This window comes from Sphaerodactylus townsendi, linkage group LG02 (assembly GCF_021028975.2).
Source record: "Sphaerodactylus townsendi isolate TG3544 linkage group LG02, MPM_Stown_v2.3, whole genome shotgun sequence".
NCBI lineage: Eukaryota > Metazoa > Chordata > Lepidosauria > Squamata > Sphaerodactylidae > Sphaerodactylus > Sphaerodactylus townsendi.
Window position 1 is genome coordinate 32962649 of NC_059426.1, and position 19324 is coordinate 32981972.

Here is a 19324-nt window from a genome sequence, read left to right on the forward strand (position 1 = left end):
TCTATCCTCCAGTGCCCTTAGATCAGTAGTGTTGTCATCTTTCTCTTAGAGGGACATTGGCAGTGACAATAAAAGGTAGGCAACCTCCCTTTACAAAGAACCTTGTTCTCTGTGACCATGAACAGCTAAATATAGAAGTAGTGTTTTCCAATATTGGTAATTTAATCAATTGCTTGATCTGTTAAATTAATATAACTTGTTTAATCAGATGGCATCCTTGAGAACTAGTAAGTTTATGAAGAGACCGAGGAACATCAGAAAGTACTCAAAACTTTCCTGAAACAAACTTGTTAACAAGGTTTTACAGTCTTTTTATGCTGCCTTCACTCACTTTTATTTTTTTTTTGCTAGGTGGTTGTGAACGCCCTCATTGGAGCCATACCATCTATTATGAACGTACTTCTCGTTTGTCTTATATTCTGGCTAATTTTCAGTATCATGGGGGTGAATCTATTTGCTGGCAAATTTTACCATTGTATTAACACCACAACTGGAAAGAACATGGAGGATGAATTAATTCAGAACAAAACCGATTGTGAACGTTTCAACATTACTAACGAGACGAGATGGGTAAATGTGAAAGTAAACTTTGATAATGTTGGAACTGGATATCTTTCACTACTACAAGTGGTAAGTCACCATTAACTTGATTTTAGGAATAACTTTTCTATTACAATATATTGAATGTTAATTTCTTAGGACAGAATCCCTCTTTACAGATATACCTAGGGTTTCCAATTCCCTGTTGGTGGTGCGAGACCCACCACCCAGTGGATTGTCCCTACCACTATCAGCTGATCAAGGGGGGATGGCACCCAAATTGAGAGAACAGCAGCAGCATCTCAGCACACTGACATAACTCCCCGTGTACTCGGAAGTGATGTGAGTGCATCACTGGGGATACTCGGGTATTTGGGTGTTACAGCTAAATACCAGAGTGAGGCTGGCTTCACTGGTGATGTGCTGACATCACTTCCGGTTCACACAGGGCAGGACATCGGCTTGTTGCTGAAACAAACCCTCTGAAAAAGTCCTCCCCCCCCACCTTGCTGGTTGCCAAGGGGACTTGGCAACTCTACACATGTTATCTAGGGCCAGCTGTCTTGAAATAAAAGAGAGCTGGATAGGAACCCTTCCCTGTGCCTTTTATAATAGTCTTCAGACTTGTGCTGAGATTTCCTCTTGTGCCCTGATGGAGTCACTGGAACTGAAAGGATAATGTCTTTCTATACCTGTTTTGATTCAAATTTCGATTTTAATTTCTATGGCTGTTAATTGGTATGCTCAGGTGGGGGCAGAGAAAGGCATGATTTCTAGATTTTCATATAATGACTAATTTTTTTCTGGTTTTTAATACTTGGAGCATAAGTTATATGTGTGTGTGTGTGTGTAGTGTATTGGTACTTTTTAACATGGAAACGGCATTGGACAGTAGGTAATAAATATGTATGCCTTCATTTTATTATCATATTTTCCATCCAAATAACACACTCTCTGGTGATTCCAGGGGTGAAACAGCCTGAACTCCTGGAAAAGCATCTCTTCTGGTTGCAGCTGGGGGGGTTGTTGGGCTTTGGTCAGCTCCAAAGAGAGAGGTTTCCTCAACAATCCCCAGTCCAGCTTTTTCTTTTGCTAACAGACAACAGATCTTTATTTATTTTATTTATTATTAGACTTTTCCGCACCCCTCGTAACTGAGCTTGGCTCAGGGTTAGGGTTAGGGTGACTTGCCCCCCCCCTCGGCCGGTTCGGCCAGGGTTATCTGACCCCCCCTGTCCCCATTGCAGATGCGCCACTAATCTGTATCATATTTTGTAATCATAGAGAATGTTAACATGCGCCCTCTTTACAGGCCACCTTTAAGGGATGGATGCCTATAATGTATGCAGCTGTTGATTCAAGAAAGGTAAGTTCGTTCCTTTTTTTAAAGGTAGTAGTCCCTAAGGAGCTCTCAGATTTACAGTGGCAGAATATAAATAAAAAAGATGAAACAATTAAAATAATGTTAATTCAGTAAGTATTGCATCAGCTGGTTCGAGTTAATTTTACTATTTAAATAAAATCAGGATGTTTCCAGAATTACTCCAGATAATCAGATATACTCAGAAAAGGGTTGCTTTGTGAATTAAAGGTTTGTTCGATGGATGTGGCTAGAAAAACATTCTCTTCCTCAAAATTAAGAGGTAGAAAGTTGGCCTGAGATAGGAAGCATCTCTAAATGTCTCCTCAGTCCAATCTCTTAACTATATCCATCTTTTCTCTCTCCTTTCTTTCCTCTTCCTTGCTCCCCTTCTTGGTCCCAGCTACAAAGTTAATTCACAACAGTTCCAAGAAACAAGGGCTTGTAAGAAAGCTTCCGTTTTCTCTGCTGCTGCAGCATATCTACCACAAATTCTTCTCCCAGTCTGTCTGTATGGGTTCTAAAATCAGATTGGGTATGTCCTGCAGAGGCTAAGATAGCTACTAATATTTTCACAAGTAGACTCTATTAGCTTCCTAAGCACATTTCTGATAGGCTGTGTGTTCTGAAGGCTGACTCCTTTCTCATCAACTGCAACAACAATCTAATTTATATGGCATTTCTGATTTTAATTATAATTTGATGTTGCTAGCCGCCCTGAGCCTGGATTTAGTCAGGATGGAGACAAAAGTATAATTAATAACTAATATTTGCATTTATTTATATAAGACCTACAAAACATTTTAAAATTTGAACAAATAATCCTCCCTTCTTTTGCTTCAGCAGTGTCCCTTGTGGTGCCTCACTCACAGGCAGCACCTAATTCATCCCAAAGCTAGCCAGCCACTGCTGATAAGTAATGAAGTCACCCATAACAAGGTTGTGGTAGGTTTCAGAAAGTCAGCGGTCAAGGCCAAAGCAAAACTGTCAACAGTGACTGGCACAATCACTGTTCCTTGTGGCCCAAATCTTTTGGCTCAGGACTTCTAAGGATACCTTGGTTAGGCAGATTAATAGGCCAGCCCAGAGGCCACAGCAGCCGAGGATGGTGCTGTGCCGCCACACTGCCTCCAGAAGGCTTCCAGGCAGCCCAGTAAAAACCAGAGCATTCCCAGCTGCCTGAAAGTACCACATTTGCAAAAACTGACTTACATCACCCTTTTGAGTGGTGTAAGTCAGAGGTCTGCACTAGGGGCATTCCCAGGCCAAAGCCCAGTGGAAGCCCATTAAGGTTGGGTCCACCCTCGGGAATGCCCCTAGCCTACCCCCAGCCGCACCAGCATTCACCTTTAAGCACAGCTCGGCAGGTGGCAAGCTGTTCTAGATCGGGCGCCATGCAGCTCCAGGGCACCTGCCCACCTTCATGTTTGCCCTCCCCACTGGCATGGGTGCCACTTGTGCCAGCAGGGTGGTCCAACACACCAGCACAGCTTCATGCCAGTTCCAGGATTGGGCTGCCATAAATGTATCTATTTGGCACGTCAAGGAAATACCAAAGGTACTTGCTTCCTGTCCTGTCAGAAGCTCTAGTACTTCTGCAACGTTGGGGGACATTCTCTAGTAAAAGAAATGTGTAGGGCTGCCAGTTGAGAAAGTCTTCTTTCCTTCACTAAACATGACAAAGGTAACTCCAATTGTTTGATGATTTGCCTGTAGCTGGAGAGTCAAAATTCTGTGGGGGGTTTTTTAATTGTTTAATTAAATTAATATCCCCTCTCACTAACCAAAGTCGGGCTCAGGGCAAAATTCAGACAATTAAAATACTCTTACTAATACATAAATGAGCTACACCTGTCAATTAAAACACAACGGCAATTTCAGGGAAACCAAATAAACAGCCTTGCAATTTATCACAAATTTATAAGGAAGCACACAGTCTAAAGGGCAAACCTTTAAAGATGTCCTTGGGTGAATTGTCAATATAATCTGTGGTCATCCAGATCCTTGCTACAACTATTTTATAGCTGCTTCAAGAATAAATGTTCCCAGTCTAAATTTTCCTGATGCATGAGACATTTTCACAGGGTGTTTGGTTAGTGTGAACGTGCTCTAAGAATTTTAAGATCCTGTGACAATTTTTAAAGTGATTTTCTGCACACGCAGCTAGAAACATTGTTGTAATGACTATGTGAGCATCCACCCACTTTCTATCCTGTGAACTATACAACTATGCTCTGAAAACTCTTTGGTGTTGATATCTTGTCATATCTCCTTTTATAGGTCAACCAACAGCCAATCTATGAGGACAGCCTTTATATGTATATTTACTTTGTCATCTTTATTATATTTGGTGCATTCTTCACCCTGAATCTTTTCATTGGTGTCATAATTGATAACTTCAACCAACAGAAAAAGAAGATAAGTGTTCCAGTTATTCATATCTATAGCACGCAGAAAGTCATGTTTAAGAGAAATGGCTGAAGTATCAGAGTTGCAGAGGATCCAAGAATGGGTATTGTGACCTTACTGCCACAGCATTTGCAGGGCATTTATTCCAGATTTAGTATTATGGCATGTGTCCCACCATTCCACTGAACAAGGCCTGCCTCAATCCTAGGAAACCATTATCCTGCTTAGATTACTCTTCCTCCAGCTAAAGAGAAGTTGGAGGAAGACTCAATGAGGTAGTAGGGAAAATATCTATAATGTTTCATCTATATCATTAGCTAAATCTATGGCCCTTTCCACACACGCGCGGAAACGAACCTCCACCGGCATGAATTGGGCTGGTGGAGGCTTGGAGGCTGTTCGCACACTAGCGTGTGATCGGCCCCGACTCCCCACCCCCCGCCGGAGAGGCAGCTCCACATGGAGCCGCCTCTTGGTCTGCCCCCTCCACTGACCTCTTCATCCAGCGTCGCTCTGGAGGGCTGCAGGGACCCGCCCACGCTGCCCTCCGACCTCCAGAGGTCGGAAGGAACTGGCGTGGGCGGGTCTCTGCACCCCTCCAGAGCAACGCTGGACGAAGAGGTAAGGGGAGGCGACAGGAAAAGCATCATCTTCCCAGTGGTACAGTTGGCACCTCGCTGAAGGGAAGACGCCATTTTTCAAAAGCCTCACTCAATGACAGCAGCGCCTCCTGTGCGAACAGCAGCTGCTGTCCCTGGGTTGCAGTATTTTGCCGATGCGGAAAGGGCCTGTGTGATAAGGTTTCCCAAACAGTTTACTGGAGAACAGAACATTACCAAGTTAAGCACCTCAATTAAAGTAGTAGTAATGAAACTTGATAGTAAGCCCTGCAGCTCAGAGTGGTAAATTGCAGCACTGTAATCAAAGCTCTACTCACAACCTGAGTTTGATCCCAATGAAAGTCAGTTTCAGGTAGCTGGCTCAAGGTTGACTCATCCCTCCATCTTTCTGAGGTCAGTATAATTTACACTTTAGCTTGCTGGGGTGAAGTGTAAATGAATGGGGAAGGCAATGACATACCACCCCATAAATATAGTCTTGTAAACATTGTGATGTGATACCGCCACATGGGTCAGTAAAAAACTGATGCTTTCACAGGGGACTACCTTTAACTTTTTAGTAAAATCTAGTAAGCCTCTTCTTTTCAGTAAGCACTGAATATTTGCATTGTCTTCTGATATAGACTGTGAAATGGGTTTGGTGTGCTTCAAAATTTAAGATATCTGCTAGGCACCATGGTATATTTAACTGATGCCTAATGTCCATATGTATGGTTAACATTTATGGGTTTAACCTGACAAATCCAAGCAGTGGAAACCTCACAGAATGGGATTTTCCCATGTTTCACCCTCCATTGTCACTCTCCAAAATAATGCTTGTCACAAACAACATGGAGGAGGTGGGTTGTAGTAGAAGGAGGTATAGATCTGACCTTTGGAAGCCTACGGGCGCTTTTGGAATTCTCAACAAAGGATGGTGGGTGCAACCATAAAATGACTTCCACATGAGGCAGAGCCAATCCCACAATGTGAAGGAGTAAGGTTATACTTATGTCTAAGAGCAGCCCTTCAGCATTTCTAGTAGAAGCTCTGCTTAATGGGTTATGTTTTTAATAAAGAGCATTTTATTAAATAATAAAGATAATATTTACAAATACTTCCTTACTTACACTTAGTTTACCTTTAGTCACACAATGAAGTTCCTTGTGCTGTGGTGAATTTTTAAAAAGCTGCACAGCAAAGCAATTTTTGAAAAGCTGCACAGCCAGTTAAATCTCCAGTGACCCATCAAATAGCCTGTGGGGCAAAAGCCCCAACTGGCCCCATGTGCTTTCCGAAATCAGTTGGTGGGTTTCAGGAAAGGCATTGCTTGGCACCATGGTATAGACTTACCAGACTGCCAGGGGTCGGAGGGCAGTGTGGGCGGGTCTCTGCAGCCCTCCAGAGCAACGCTGGATGAAGAGGTAAGGGGAGGCAACGGGGAAAAGTGCAGTTGGCACCTTGCCAAAGGGAAGACACTGTTTTGCACTCCCATTCCCACACTCCCACTCCCACACTGTAGCCCCTGGCCTCATTCAGTCGATCAATGGAAGCCAAAATGGGGGCCACTACAGCACACAATGCCATGACATTATGTCCAGTCCATGAGGTCTTAGTTGTGCAGTGTTCTAAAAATCCATAGAGACTGGGGAATTCCTGTGGCACTGCACAATATCATTCAGTCTCACCCCCCAAGTGTTCTGGCCTCCCCGGATACTCTCTGATTGGCAATCCTAAGGAGGCCATTGATGAAAATTGCCTTGCTCCTTCATTAGTTGAAGTGGTATTCTGTGTTTAGATACAGCCCTATGTTTGTAGTTTATGTTTACCCGTGAACAATTACATCCTCGTAAATTCTACTGAAATCAATGAGTCTTGTGAATCTAAAGTTATGGTTGTAACCATTTTCTTTTACTTCTTTACTTAGGAGGTCAAGACATATTTATGACAGAAGAACAGAAGAAGTATTACAATGCAATGAAAAAACTGGGGTCCAAGAAACCACAAAAGCCTATCCCTAGACCTGCAGTAAGCATAGCTTTTACTGCTGGCTTTGCATGTGCAAACTGTGCCATTTTAAGGCAAAAAGTATTTCTTTTAAAAAAAAAAACAGCACAGCCTTTCATGCAAAATTGAAAATTATTTTATCAAGGGAAACTTTTCAATTCCCAGGAAATAACAACATGTTCTCTCTGTTTTTCACCCCCCACAGAATGCATTCCAGGGTATCATTTTTGATTTGGTCACCAAGCAAGCATTTGATATTGCCATCATGGTCCTTATCTGTCTCAATATGTTTACCATGATGGTAGAAACAAACGACCAGACTAAAAAAATGACAGACACTTTGTACTGGATCAATGTGGTTTTCATTATCCTTTTCACGGGAGAGTTCATCCTGAAATTGATTGCACTCCGTTATTACTATTTCACAATTGGTTGGAATATATTTGACGTCGTGGTTGTTATTCTCTCCATTGTAGGTAAGACATAGTAGCAACTAAAAAGGGAAAATGCATGTCAAGGAAGACATGGTGACTATTGTCTAGTAAACATGAAGGAGAAAGTTGCTCATCCAGCCCTTTGCCTCTTGAGCTGATTTTTGAAAAATCTAAACATCTTAACCTTCAGAAATCGAGAACTGTGATCCACAAACATACACATATGCAGCATGAAGAATTCAAGTCCATTGAACCATCTCATTCTTATAGACAGGAAGAGACCTCTTGATATATGAATGCATTTGCACCATAACAAACATGTGGCAAAATGCTGATTAAAAAGAATTCTGGTGGTAAGTGTATATGGTTGCAAAACGTGAGCATTTTAGCTCTGAGTTGCCAGGCATATAGTTTTCTGGAGAATCATAGTTTGAGCCCAACTGTGGGTTGGGTTGTAATTGTGTTTGCTCAGGAAGACATGTCCAACAGATCAGGCATCCATGTGAAAAATAAAGCCTGCTGCTTACTTGGGTCAAAATGTACTCAGCAGAAGCCAAGTGGAAGAGAGAAAGCCCTCTTTCTCTAACACTCACCCCTGCTCTGTAGAACCTGAAAGTCTAGATTTTAGCATCTGGCATGAGACAGAGGTAAAGGGAAGTATGAGACATACAACTAAGTATTATCATTAAAAAAAGAGAGGCAGGTTTGGAATGACAATGGAGGCTGAAATATAGTAGAACAATCAAGGATAGTTTATTAAACAAGAACCAAAAATACACACATGGAGTCAAAACAGTACATCCCAACACCAACACTAAAAGATGTCAGTGGTCCATATATATTTGTGCAGTGTGTAACTCAAAAGAAAGCTGGGGGTGGGGGGAGAGAGAGGGAAAGGAAAGAGAATGGTTCTCTTTTCTGCATGGGGAAGTCATCTGAAAAGGCAAACAGACTATGGTTCAAGTGGATGTTGAACTCTGCTCAATCCAGAAGGTTTGGAGTGCAGGAGGGAAGGCTTGGCTGGAGAGCCAGTTGGGAAAATTCAGGAAATAGCAGTATTTTTGTAAAATCAAGACTAAGTTTTTTCCGTAAGTTATGCCCAACAAAAGAAAGAGGCTGGATATTCAAAAGAGGTCAGATAACAAAAGGAAGAAGACAAAGGGTGGGGAGAAGGCATGTACCAGGTAGCAACATCTAATTTACAGATGAGAAAATGTCATTAAGTTACAGGCTGATGTCACTGGATGTTGGGATAGTTTTGTTAGGAGGGAAAGTGACAGGGCAATGGAAATATGAACAATAGTCTACGAATCTTCAGCATAGTTATTTTTATGGGCTTGTTGGAATCATGGCACAGGGAGAGGGGTTCTTGCATGCCGTTCATGCTTCTTTTCAAGGGCTCAAATTCCTGGACTGTTTGGATTCTTGAAACCGGAGTGTGAAGGAGTCAGGAACCCCATGTGCTGTGACCACTGCAGCATTTTTAAAGCAAGAAAAAGTCTGCCATAAAATGGTTCTGGTGTCCACAGGGATATTATATGATCTAGTTGGCCCTCACCCGAGTTGGAAAAAATGGAAGGTATACACAAGCAGAGCAAACAAGTCATGCTCATGCCATCATGAACAGAGATTTGTTGTGACTTATACATGCAACCACTCGGAGATTCAGTGGTTTAGCTTTCCTGGGACTTCCATTGCCTGTTCTATGGAAGAGAAGCTGCAACTCAGCTAGGCATAAAACACAAAGCTGTAATGGAACAGTGGAGATATGGTTATGGGTTTTATTTCTAACCAAAGATCTTGTGTCCATTAATCTCCTGATAAAAGTACATAAGTTTAATCAACAAGTAGTAAGTTGCTTTGATATTTTAGGGGCATTGGTTCAGTCTTCCAATCATAGCAAGCCAAATGTAAAGGTATGCTATGGTTGCCACAGCCTTCCATATTATTTTCACGTGTGCCTCGATAGACCAGGGTTCACATTGGTAATGGAAAATGCCATCAAGTCACAGCAGATTTATGGAAACCCTGTAGGATATTCAACACAAGAGACATTTAGAGGTGGTTTGCCATTGCCTTCCTCTGCATCAAAAAATTCATTGGAGGACTCCCATCCAAATATTAGCTCTGATTGACTCTACTTAGCTTCCAAGATCTGATGAGATAAGATTAGCCTGGCCTATCTAGGTCAGGGAAGAATTCATATTAGGTAACAGCAAATTTTTGAAGGATAATAGGAGCAGGAACCTCACAGTTAAGCACAGAGAGATTGCATTGGGATAGAATCCTAGTGTATTTAGATAAATTGTCATGGAGTTTTAGACATGCTAGCCTGACATTGTCTTATTTTGTTCCTACAAGTTATTGATTCAGAAAGTAATCTTAATGGACTAGATCCAATAGTTTCATTCAGCTAAATGAGAAAACTTTCACTGAATAACAACTCTTCCTGTATATCTTCCTCCAGTAGAAGCGCTTCCTTCTCTTGCGTAAAAAGATCTTATCCCTATTGAATTCTTCCAGCAGAAGATTCCTCACTTAGCACAAGGAAACCCTTGGATCCAACAGCTCATGATGTTATTAATCAGTGGGAGGAACTAATACCAGCTGAAAACAGAACCAGGGCTTTTAATTCACCATCTCATCCTCACAGTATATTCCCTGATTGAAATTATAAACTGTAACGAAGCAATATGATTATGAATATTTAATGCAAGTGCTAACATTTTATTTTGCAATTTTTACAGGTATGTTTCTAGCAGACCTTATTGAGAAATACTTTTTGTCCCCTACCTTGTTCCGAGTTATCCGACTTGCCAGGATAGGTCGAATCCTGCGGCTTATCAAGGGAGCTAAAGGGATCCGTACTCTGCTTTTCGCCTTGATGATGTCTCTGCCTGCCTTGTTTAACATTGGTCTCCTGCTTTTTCTCATCATGTTCATCTACGCTATCTTTGGAATGTCCAACTTTGCTTATGTTAAAAAGGAAGAAGGGATTGATGACATGTTCAATTTTGAAACCTTTGGCAACAGCATGATCTGCCTTTTTCAAATTACCACCTCCGCTGGTTGGGATGGTTTGCTAGCCCCCATTCTCAACAGCGGGCCCCCAGACTGTGACCCTGAGAAAGATAATCCAGGAAGCTCAACCAAAGGAGATTGTGGCAATCCTTCTGTTGGGATTTTCTTCTTTGTCAAGCCTTCACATTATCATAATCATTTCTAGTTGTGGTAAACATGTACATTGCAGTTATTCTGGAGAACTTTGGTGTTGCTACAGAAGAAAGTGCTGAGCCTTTAGGTGAAGATGACTTTGAAATGTTCTATGAAGTCTGGGAAAAATTTGATCCAGATGCAACTCAGTTTATAGAATACTGTAATCTTTTTGATTTTGCTGCCTCTTTAGAGCCTCCTCTTCTAATCCCCAAACCAAATAAGATACAACTTATTGCAATGGACTTGCCTATATGGTAAGTGGAGACAGAATTCACTGCCTTGACATCTTGTTTGCCTTCACAAAACGTGTTTTGGGTGAAAGCGATCAACTGGATACCCTTCGGGTTCAAATGGAAGATCGGTTTATGGCAGCCAATCCTTCTAAAGTCTCCTATGAACCAATCACAACTACACTGAAACGAAAACTTGAGGAAGAGTCTGCTAAAATTATTCAGCGAGCTTTTCGGTTGTACCGCTTGAAGAGAACTGTAATCAAAGTTTCATTCATGTACGAAAAAGATGAAGATGACTTTACTATAAAAAATGACATGATTATTGATAAATTAAGTTTGAACTCAACTCTGCAGAAGACAGACAGGAGCTCCTCCACAACGTCGCCTCCTTCGTATGACAGCGTAACAAAGCCCGACAAATATGAGCAGGAAACACCAGAAAAAGAAGATAAAAATGTTTCAAGTGACAGGAACATGTAAAAGGGAACAAAAGGAACAAAACAGTTCTGTTCGCAACATATTGTTTACAGCATAAAGGAACGCTAATGCCAACAGGAAAGTTAATGCCAAACTAATCATTTCCAAAGTTATCCATTATCATACATACATGCACCTAAGGTCAGAATTTAATACAAACCAGCTGTCATCTTACTGGGGACTTGGTAATTTAGTAACAGGTCCATCGAGACAGTACTGTTCTTCTTACCAGCTGGCATGGATGAAGAAGGCTGCACAGAATGGCTACAGACTGTCAAAATATACCACTGATAATGGGTATGTTAACTAAAACACCCCAGTGCTGCAGTAATTGTACCAGTGTGTTTGTTTCAACAGCTACATATGTCTCGTCTGACAAATGTCTATGGGTGCAGTTATATTTCAGATTCCAGATCACTGTTTCTTATTACATTGAGCACAGGAGCTGAGTGCTCTTTCTCAGATATTTGTTTTACACCTCATTTTACCCCCTCTTTAGCACTTAATGACAATGTAACTCTTAGGAGCCTTATTCATTGTGGGCTTGGCTGAATGCAAACCACACAAGCGAAAGTCTTGGCTCTGCTGCAACAAGTTTGAGTTCTGTCAGTAAGAAGTGTATCCTGTAGGTGGAACTGTCAAAGGAATTTTTGAGGGTGCTGCTTTTAGTGTCAGTACGTCACCTCCATCAAGATTAACATTTTGAAAGAATGTGATAGTGAAATGGGATGCTAAAGCATCCATGGGGAAGTTGCATTTTTGGTTCAGAGCTTTAACAAGACTGAAGTTTTATGTGAACATACCGAAGAGTTTTGTCCAAATTTGTCCCAGTGGTCTCTAAAGCACCCCCCGCCCTGAATAAGAGGCAACTAAAGGTTTTACAGCAAATTTGGAAGTGTTTTTTGGAGCTTGGTGTTCCAAGAGACCCCTTAGGAGTTCCAGAGTGAGGAGAAAATCGCGAGTGAATGGTGGAATGCACCTTTTCATGTGGTTAACTAAAAGATGCTAGAACTTCTATAGAAAGCTCCTGTAGGAGGGAAAAGCAGTATTATATCTTAATCTACCTGATATTAAAAGTATTCCAGTGTCATTTTAAAAGTGATTCGAAGGATCAGGAAAGCAAGGTAGGGCACAAGACAAGCTAATAAGTAGTTATGATATAAATTAGTGCTTGTTATGCTAGAGAGGAATAACTTTGGGTTAAACTGGTCATGACGACCACAGGACCAACCTGTGGTCACCAATTCTGTTTCAGAGGAGAATTTAGCCAAGCAACAGCAACAGATCTTGATCCCCCCCCCCTTTGTGTATTAACAGAGCAATTTGTGGAACTATTAAAATGGCTGAATTCTCCTCTAAAATGGCATCAGTGTGGCAACCATCACATCTAGTTTGGCCCTAAGGTTCTGACAAGGAAGGAATTTCCCCACGTCAACATTTTGAATGAAAGGGACAACCTGATACACAGACCATTGCCCACACTGAAATATCTGAAACCTGCACAGAGGATTACAGGTGAAATTGAAAGTCTAGGAAGTTGTGTAGCACTTTATTGATAAGACAGGTGTAAAATCCACATGGGTTCTCTTTTTGTGCAAAACTCTTTGAAGGGGTTGGGCTAGTTTTCACCAGGGTCACCATTTTTCTATTCCTCATAATCCCCTCTAATTTTTTAGGCTTCAAATTTTGTGCATTTTTTGAGATATTTTCCTTCAGAAGAAAATCCAATCCAGGATATCTGTGAAATATAAGAATGCAAAAGCCACACGGATTTTAAATTTCTGTTTTTGTGTGTTTGTGTCCCCAAAATCAGTTCATCAATTTCTATTTCTAAACAGAGTAACAACAGTATGTCAGAATCAGTCCAGACAAACATATACATATGCTAAAACACGGTGAAGTATGATGACCATCCATGCCCCCTTGTTTGTTCAGTTTGGAGGGTACTGTCATAAAAAAAAGATTTCTCTCACACAGAGACAAAACACAAGCATATCCCATAACTGGCGATGACAGAATATGGCCAGAAGCCTGCGTTCAAAACAACACTACTTACTTCAGATAATTTATTAGTCCCATGTTTATTTTTATTAGATTTTAAAGGTATTTCTCAGTTCTGCATTCTTTACTTGAAAGTGTTAGTTTACTCTGATAACTCTTCTGTATTCAGATAAGAGATTTGCATGAAGGCATGCTGTACCTTATAGCTCATGCATGGAGAACAAAATTATGAAGTAGCAAAGAGCAGCAGAGTCATGGTGGCATAATTTTAGGTATTCATGTTATGAAATACCAGAAGAAAGCTAGATGCACCTATAAAATTTGCAATCAGTATGTAAACTTTAGAACAGCGGGGGGATAATTTTCTTTCTGCTTTCCATACCGCTAGCAACAGCGCACTCCATAATGAATCCACTGAACTAGCCCCAGTTTAAAAAAAACCTACCTCACAGGGTGTTTATTGTGAGGGGGGAAGGGCAAGGAGATTGTAAGCCCCTTTGAGTCTCCTACAGGAGAGAAAGGGGAGATATAAATCCAAGCTCCTCTTCTTATGCCTGCCTTATTTCGCAAAATTTACTTTCATTTGGTATACTGAGGACACACATAGCTTTAATATCCTTAATCCATTTGGTCATAATCTTTACCAAATGTTAAATCTGTCTAGGATATTAAAAGATTCCAAGAAGAGTCACAGACTCAAGGAGTTGGAAAGGATCGTACAGGCCATCTCGTCCAACCCCTGTTCAATGTAGGATGAGCCTAAAGCATCCCTGACAAGTTTTTGTCCAGCCACTACTTAAAGACTGCCAGTGAGGGAAGGTCACCATCTCCCTAGGTAGCTGATTCAACTATTGACCAACTCTTACTGTAAAATATTTTTTTTCTAATATCCAGCCCACATTTTTCTGCCCGTAATTTAAGACCATTATTGAGAGTCTTGTCCTCTGTTGCCAATAGGAACAACTCTCTACCCTTCTCTAAGTGGCAGCCTGTCAATACTTAAAGAGAGCAACCATGTCCTCCTTCTCCAGACTAAACATGCTCAAGTCTTTTAGACTTTCCTCATAGTCTCCAGGCCCCTGATCATCTGTGTTGCTCTCCTCTGCACCCACTCTCCTTTGGTTCCAGCTATTTATAGCATGTACCATAATGGTGTAAATTAAATCAATGTAACTCTGTTAGGTTTTGTTCAGAAACAACACTTATCCACAGCCTTCCCTCTTCCAAGCTGACTTTATCAATAACTGCCTCTTGAATCAAGACATGGGGCTGAAAGTTAGCAATGTGTTTGTGCAAAGAAGTAATGCCCCTGAGCACATGAGTATTTACATGCGAGCCTTCTGTTTGAGTGTGCGAGCTTTCAACCGATATTAATGTTCCAATCTACACCATTAAAATAATAAAGCAAGGTATTGTCGAAGGCTTTCACGGCCGGAATCACTTGGGTGCTGTGTGGTTTCCGGGCTGTATGGCCGTGTTCTAGGAGAGAATTCTGCTAGAACAACGGCCATGGCTCAGGCTCCCCAGCACCTAAAGCAAGGAGGGTTGCAGATCCTCTGCAACTATGGGTTTGTAATTGAATTGTCTAAAATGGTGTGAGGTTGAGGAGCAGGCATTTCATGGATCCCAGCTTTCTCCTTCCCTTTCACTATTATTTTAAACAAATGGATTTTAGTTCATAGGTGTATAGAAGGGACTTAGTTATGGCTCATGCACTTAGCAAGATTCCCTTTGGTCAGACGGTAGAGCATCAGTGCCTTACATAGTTCCCTGGTGCTCTTCCACATAATAATCCTCTGTATTCTACCAGTTCTCATTCCCGCTCTGTTTCATGTCCTCTATCATCCTAGGGTTGAATCCAGCCAAAATTGTTGCTCAGTCTTGCCCAGTCATTCTTCTTATTATATCCCCATCTAATATGGCTTTTGAGCTACAGATTCTATGATCTCTCCTTTTTCAGCAGTGGAAAATGGGTTGTATCCAATCCACCGTCTTAAGTAAAAATCCTAAATGTTTTGAAAATGCAATTATTTCAAGATGAATAAATGTACACAAAAAGTTAGGAATGCTTTATCATTATCCCATTCACAAAATTTGGGGGGTTTTTGGGTGTAGCATCTGGATTTTCTGGTTCAGAATACATACAGCCCTGCATAGGATTATCTTGTGCTGATGCACCTTCCAGAAGCCGAATATGGGAAGTTGTGTGTCAGTGGCAGAAGAAATGAATAGCAGAAATAAGAGTTTTAAGTTAGCAACAGCTTGATACTGCTCACGTGTCAATTTTAAAAAATGTGTAGCATATAAAGTTTTGCAGACATCTTAATTTGTTTTTAATGGAATTTCTATAACTTTTAATATTAACATATTGATACTTTTTAAAAATTTTGGTTTTTAAATTATCAGTTTGTAGCTAGAATCAGAATTATAACTGCATTGTTTGCTTGTTTATTTATTTGAAGTTATATTGTACACATTAGACGATTTCACACACACATTGGGACAGAAACCTTCCAGGTTATAGTCACAAACATTTTTTTTACTTGGATGCTTTCTCTCCTGTTCCTACTGTATTCTCATTGAGAAACATAGGGAGCAAATGTAAGCCAGCCTACTCAAGAAAGTAAGTCCCATTTTATTCAGTAAAGCTAGCTCTTGGGAAAGCGTTCTTCGGATTGCAGCCATAAAGAGGAAAACAGATTCTAACCAGTTTAAATGTAAAATAATTTCAGATAGAAGGGGTCACTTGCTTCTGAACAGATTTATCTCTAGGAGTGGCAAATCAGAAAGATCTTTGATCTCCTAATGCTCTTTGCATTGGGCATTCTGGACTTCTATTTCAAGGACTATTTCATCTTTTGCAGTATTTTTTTTACAGATAGTTATTCTTCTTGATCTGTACTGCATTAGAACTGTTTTAAATATAATACAGGGCCCAAAAGCTGTTCTTGTTTTTCTTCTTTCCACAAGAACATATTAGTAAATTCATAACCAGCCATATCAGCATATTTTGTTTTTCTAACTGCGGGGAAACAAAAATAAACTTATTCTTTTACTTTGGCTATTGACTAGTAATATATATTGATGAACTGCATGACGGAGAATATTTTAGCACAAATAACAGTAAACTACATGACTACCAAGACAAATGAATAAAGCTGATAATTTTTTGTCATACGCACTGGTTTCTTCTGTGTTTTGGTTATCTCAAAATCTAACATACGTATTATCAGGTTCTGATCTTCCATTTCTAAACAGTGTTGCTGTGTGCAAAATCAAAAGACTGTTGAATGCACATTCAAGTTCAGTATGGAGGTGTAATATGATTATTGTTGATGAAGGCCTGCAGGATGCCTTCTGCAATTGGAAACAGAAAATGGATATAGTCAAGAATGGATGCTGTCCAGTTGGCTTGGTGCAAGGAATGGTTTCAAATAATTTTTAGTCCAGGGCCCTTTGGAATTCTGACACAGCATTGTGGGTTCAGCAACAAAATGGCTGCAATAGGAAGTAGAGCCAGCCACAAAATGATTGCCACAACTTAACTTCAGTAACAGTGTGCATGCATGTGCTGTGGTGGCATCTGCTGCCAAAGCAACATTATACAAAATCTGCATAGTGAGTCAGAAGACTTGCTGGGCAAAACCCTATCTGGCCTCACCCACTTCCTAAAAACACTTGGCGAGCAGCGGAAAAGGTGTTGACAGGCAGCATGGCGTCCACAAGCAGCACACTGAAAGCCCTGTTCTTGTCTTTCTACTCATTCAACAGTTGTTGTACAAGCAGCAATATTCCATTGGATCCAATCTGGTGGTTTTGTTCCCAAACCCTTTCATTTATTCTCATCCAATTCTTGTTCTAAGTCATTTCCATCCCCTCCCTTTTCCTTTATGGCCATTGCACTCGTGACTTGATGCTCCTAGGTGGGTTGCCTTGGTCTATGCTGTGTCCTCCTCAGAGTTTCCATCAGACCTAAGGGGGCTTTCCCCACTGACAGAGTTGAACTGGTTTCTACCTAGGTTCGCCTCAGTGAATCCCCACTGCCACCGAGCTCAACATTGTTTTGTCTCAGTTCCCCCTCCTCAGAACTGCGACATCCTTGTCGCAGTTATGAACTACACTTTTCTGCTGGAACGAGGTCGATACCGCATCAAAGCTTCGAAGTGGGGAAGCATCAAAATGACACCTCATCCGTTCAACCAATCATGAGCCGCTTTTGTGGCATGCGCAGAACGGGAGAGTCGTGGCGGGCAGAAAGCGCATGTAACTGTAAACTGTAAAAAAAATGCTCCCATTTCTTGCTGTAACACAAGCACCAATCATGATCGAGGCACCAAGATGATCCCGCTCACTTAGCTCGGTTCCAGGGGGCCAACTCAGTTGCTGTGGGGACAGCCTGGAATCGCCCTCCACTGAAGGGAACCAAGTCGACCTTAGCTCCCTTCTGTAGTGGGGAAAGCCCCCTAGAGTACTAAAAGAAGGGACAGGTAAAAGGTGAAGCTCATGAACTGGTAGGGGGGCTGCACTGAAGAAATATCATGCAAATCTACCACAGGCACCATTGCTATCATTTGGCCATACAGAACTAATGTTTGCTTTACTAACCCTGGAATGCTGCTGCTACTATGAGAAAATATTTGCCTGACGTATTTCCCAGAAATTGGAACATAATAAATTCCTTTATGGAACAAGCATGGTATTGGTGTAGTGAGAAGTGGCTAAGAGAGCTATCTGTACAAAGTTATTCTTCCAGCATGAAAAGTGATCGTCACACTCCTATCCGGTCAGTTCAATCTCCGACCCTGATCTTATCACAAGACATTTGGATTTGAATGTCTGCTCACAACAGACTGGGCTGCTGTACTTGCCTCCATTACTTTTTCATTATTGATCATTGTGACAGGAAGGTTTCACTGGAGGCATGTCAGAGGGGCTTCCAAACCTTCCTTCCCCTGGAAGCTATACTCCAGTGGTTCTCAACCTTCCTAATGCCGCAACCCTTTAATACAGTTCCTCATGTTGTGGTGACCCCCAACCCTAACATTTATCCGTTTTGCAGATGGAGAACACAGATGCAGAGAGTCTTAGGCAACCCCTGTGAAAGGGTCGTTCGACCCCCAAATGGGTCACGACCCACAGGTTGAGAACCGCTATACTCCTTTTCACATAAAGATGTTAATTGGGTCGACTGAGGTGCAGTGGTTGAAAAAACTATGCTTCTGTATTAGAATATAGTTCTGAACAAACATGAGAATTATAATTCATTTTTATGTGTGCCTTTTTCAAAGCCGCTATTTTGTGCATTATTGAATATGGCACTTTGACACAGGTGCATTTATACCAAAATGTAGTTTTACTTTCAAATGGATTGGGGAAACAGGGCTAGGTAGGTTCTAGGAACCAGGCGGAGCACTCTACAACAAAGAAGGTCCAGCAGCATGCTTTGTTCTGTGGCACAGGAATATACAATCTACTAACATATTTAGTAGTATAGTATAGTAGTGCCCCAAACACTAAGGATACTGGGAAATATATACAGCCTGGGGAGGGGGGGTGGCAGAGAAAGGGAACATCATCACCAACCAATATGAGATGGTTAAGTTCAAAATAAGAGCTAGACGATCATGGACTAGGTTTGCCAACTTTGGCTTCAAACATTTATGGGGACTTGGGTGGTGCCTGGAGTGAGTTAAAAACCACACTGACTAAAACATCCACATTAATAAATCCTACAGATTTTCTCTCTTTGAGGTCTCATTGACCCTTACTACTAAACTAGTAGCCTTTTCTTCTCAAGGCTCTTCCAACACCACCTACCGGTATATTTAAGTCTCTACCTTGAGCTTCAACTTGATAACAGGATTCCCAGTTCTTTGCTTCAGGGTGTCATTCTAGCTCTTGTAGGGATGTTTCTGGTTGAAGTCTGTGAGACCTAGACTGTCTCTCCACTCTCCACTCTTCTCCCCTCAGGAAAAAGAACTCAGTCTGGGGATATCGGGAGATATAGTTCCTAAATCTCAGAATGTTCATTAGTATTAACACAATCTG

The 19324-nt window shown here is 41.2% G+C and overlaps 1 protein-coding gene across 1 annotated transcript in view; it reads left to right on the forward strand.

Moving 5' to 3' along the window:
* LOC125426017 (sodium channel protein type 2 subunit alpha-like) overlaps positions 1–16453 on the forward strand; it is a 128398-nt gene extending 111945 nt beyond the window's left edge. The window contains 9 exon segments of the mRNA XM_048484041.1: positions 352–630; positions 1853–1906; positions 4181–4318; positions 6832–6936; positions 7121–7391; positions 10097–10548; positions 10551–10814; positions 10817–14685; positions 14820–16453. Of these exon segments, the coding sequence (XP_048339998.1) occupies positions 352–630; positions 1853–1906; positions 4181–4318; positions 6832–6936; positions 7121–7391; positions 10097–10548; positions 10551–10814; positions 10817–11278 (2025 nt within the window). The 3' untranslated portion in view covers positions 11279–14685; positions 14820–16453.
* The last annotated feature ends 2871 nt before the right edge of the window (positions 16454–19324 follow it).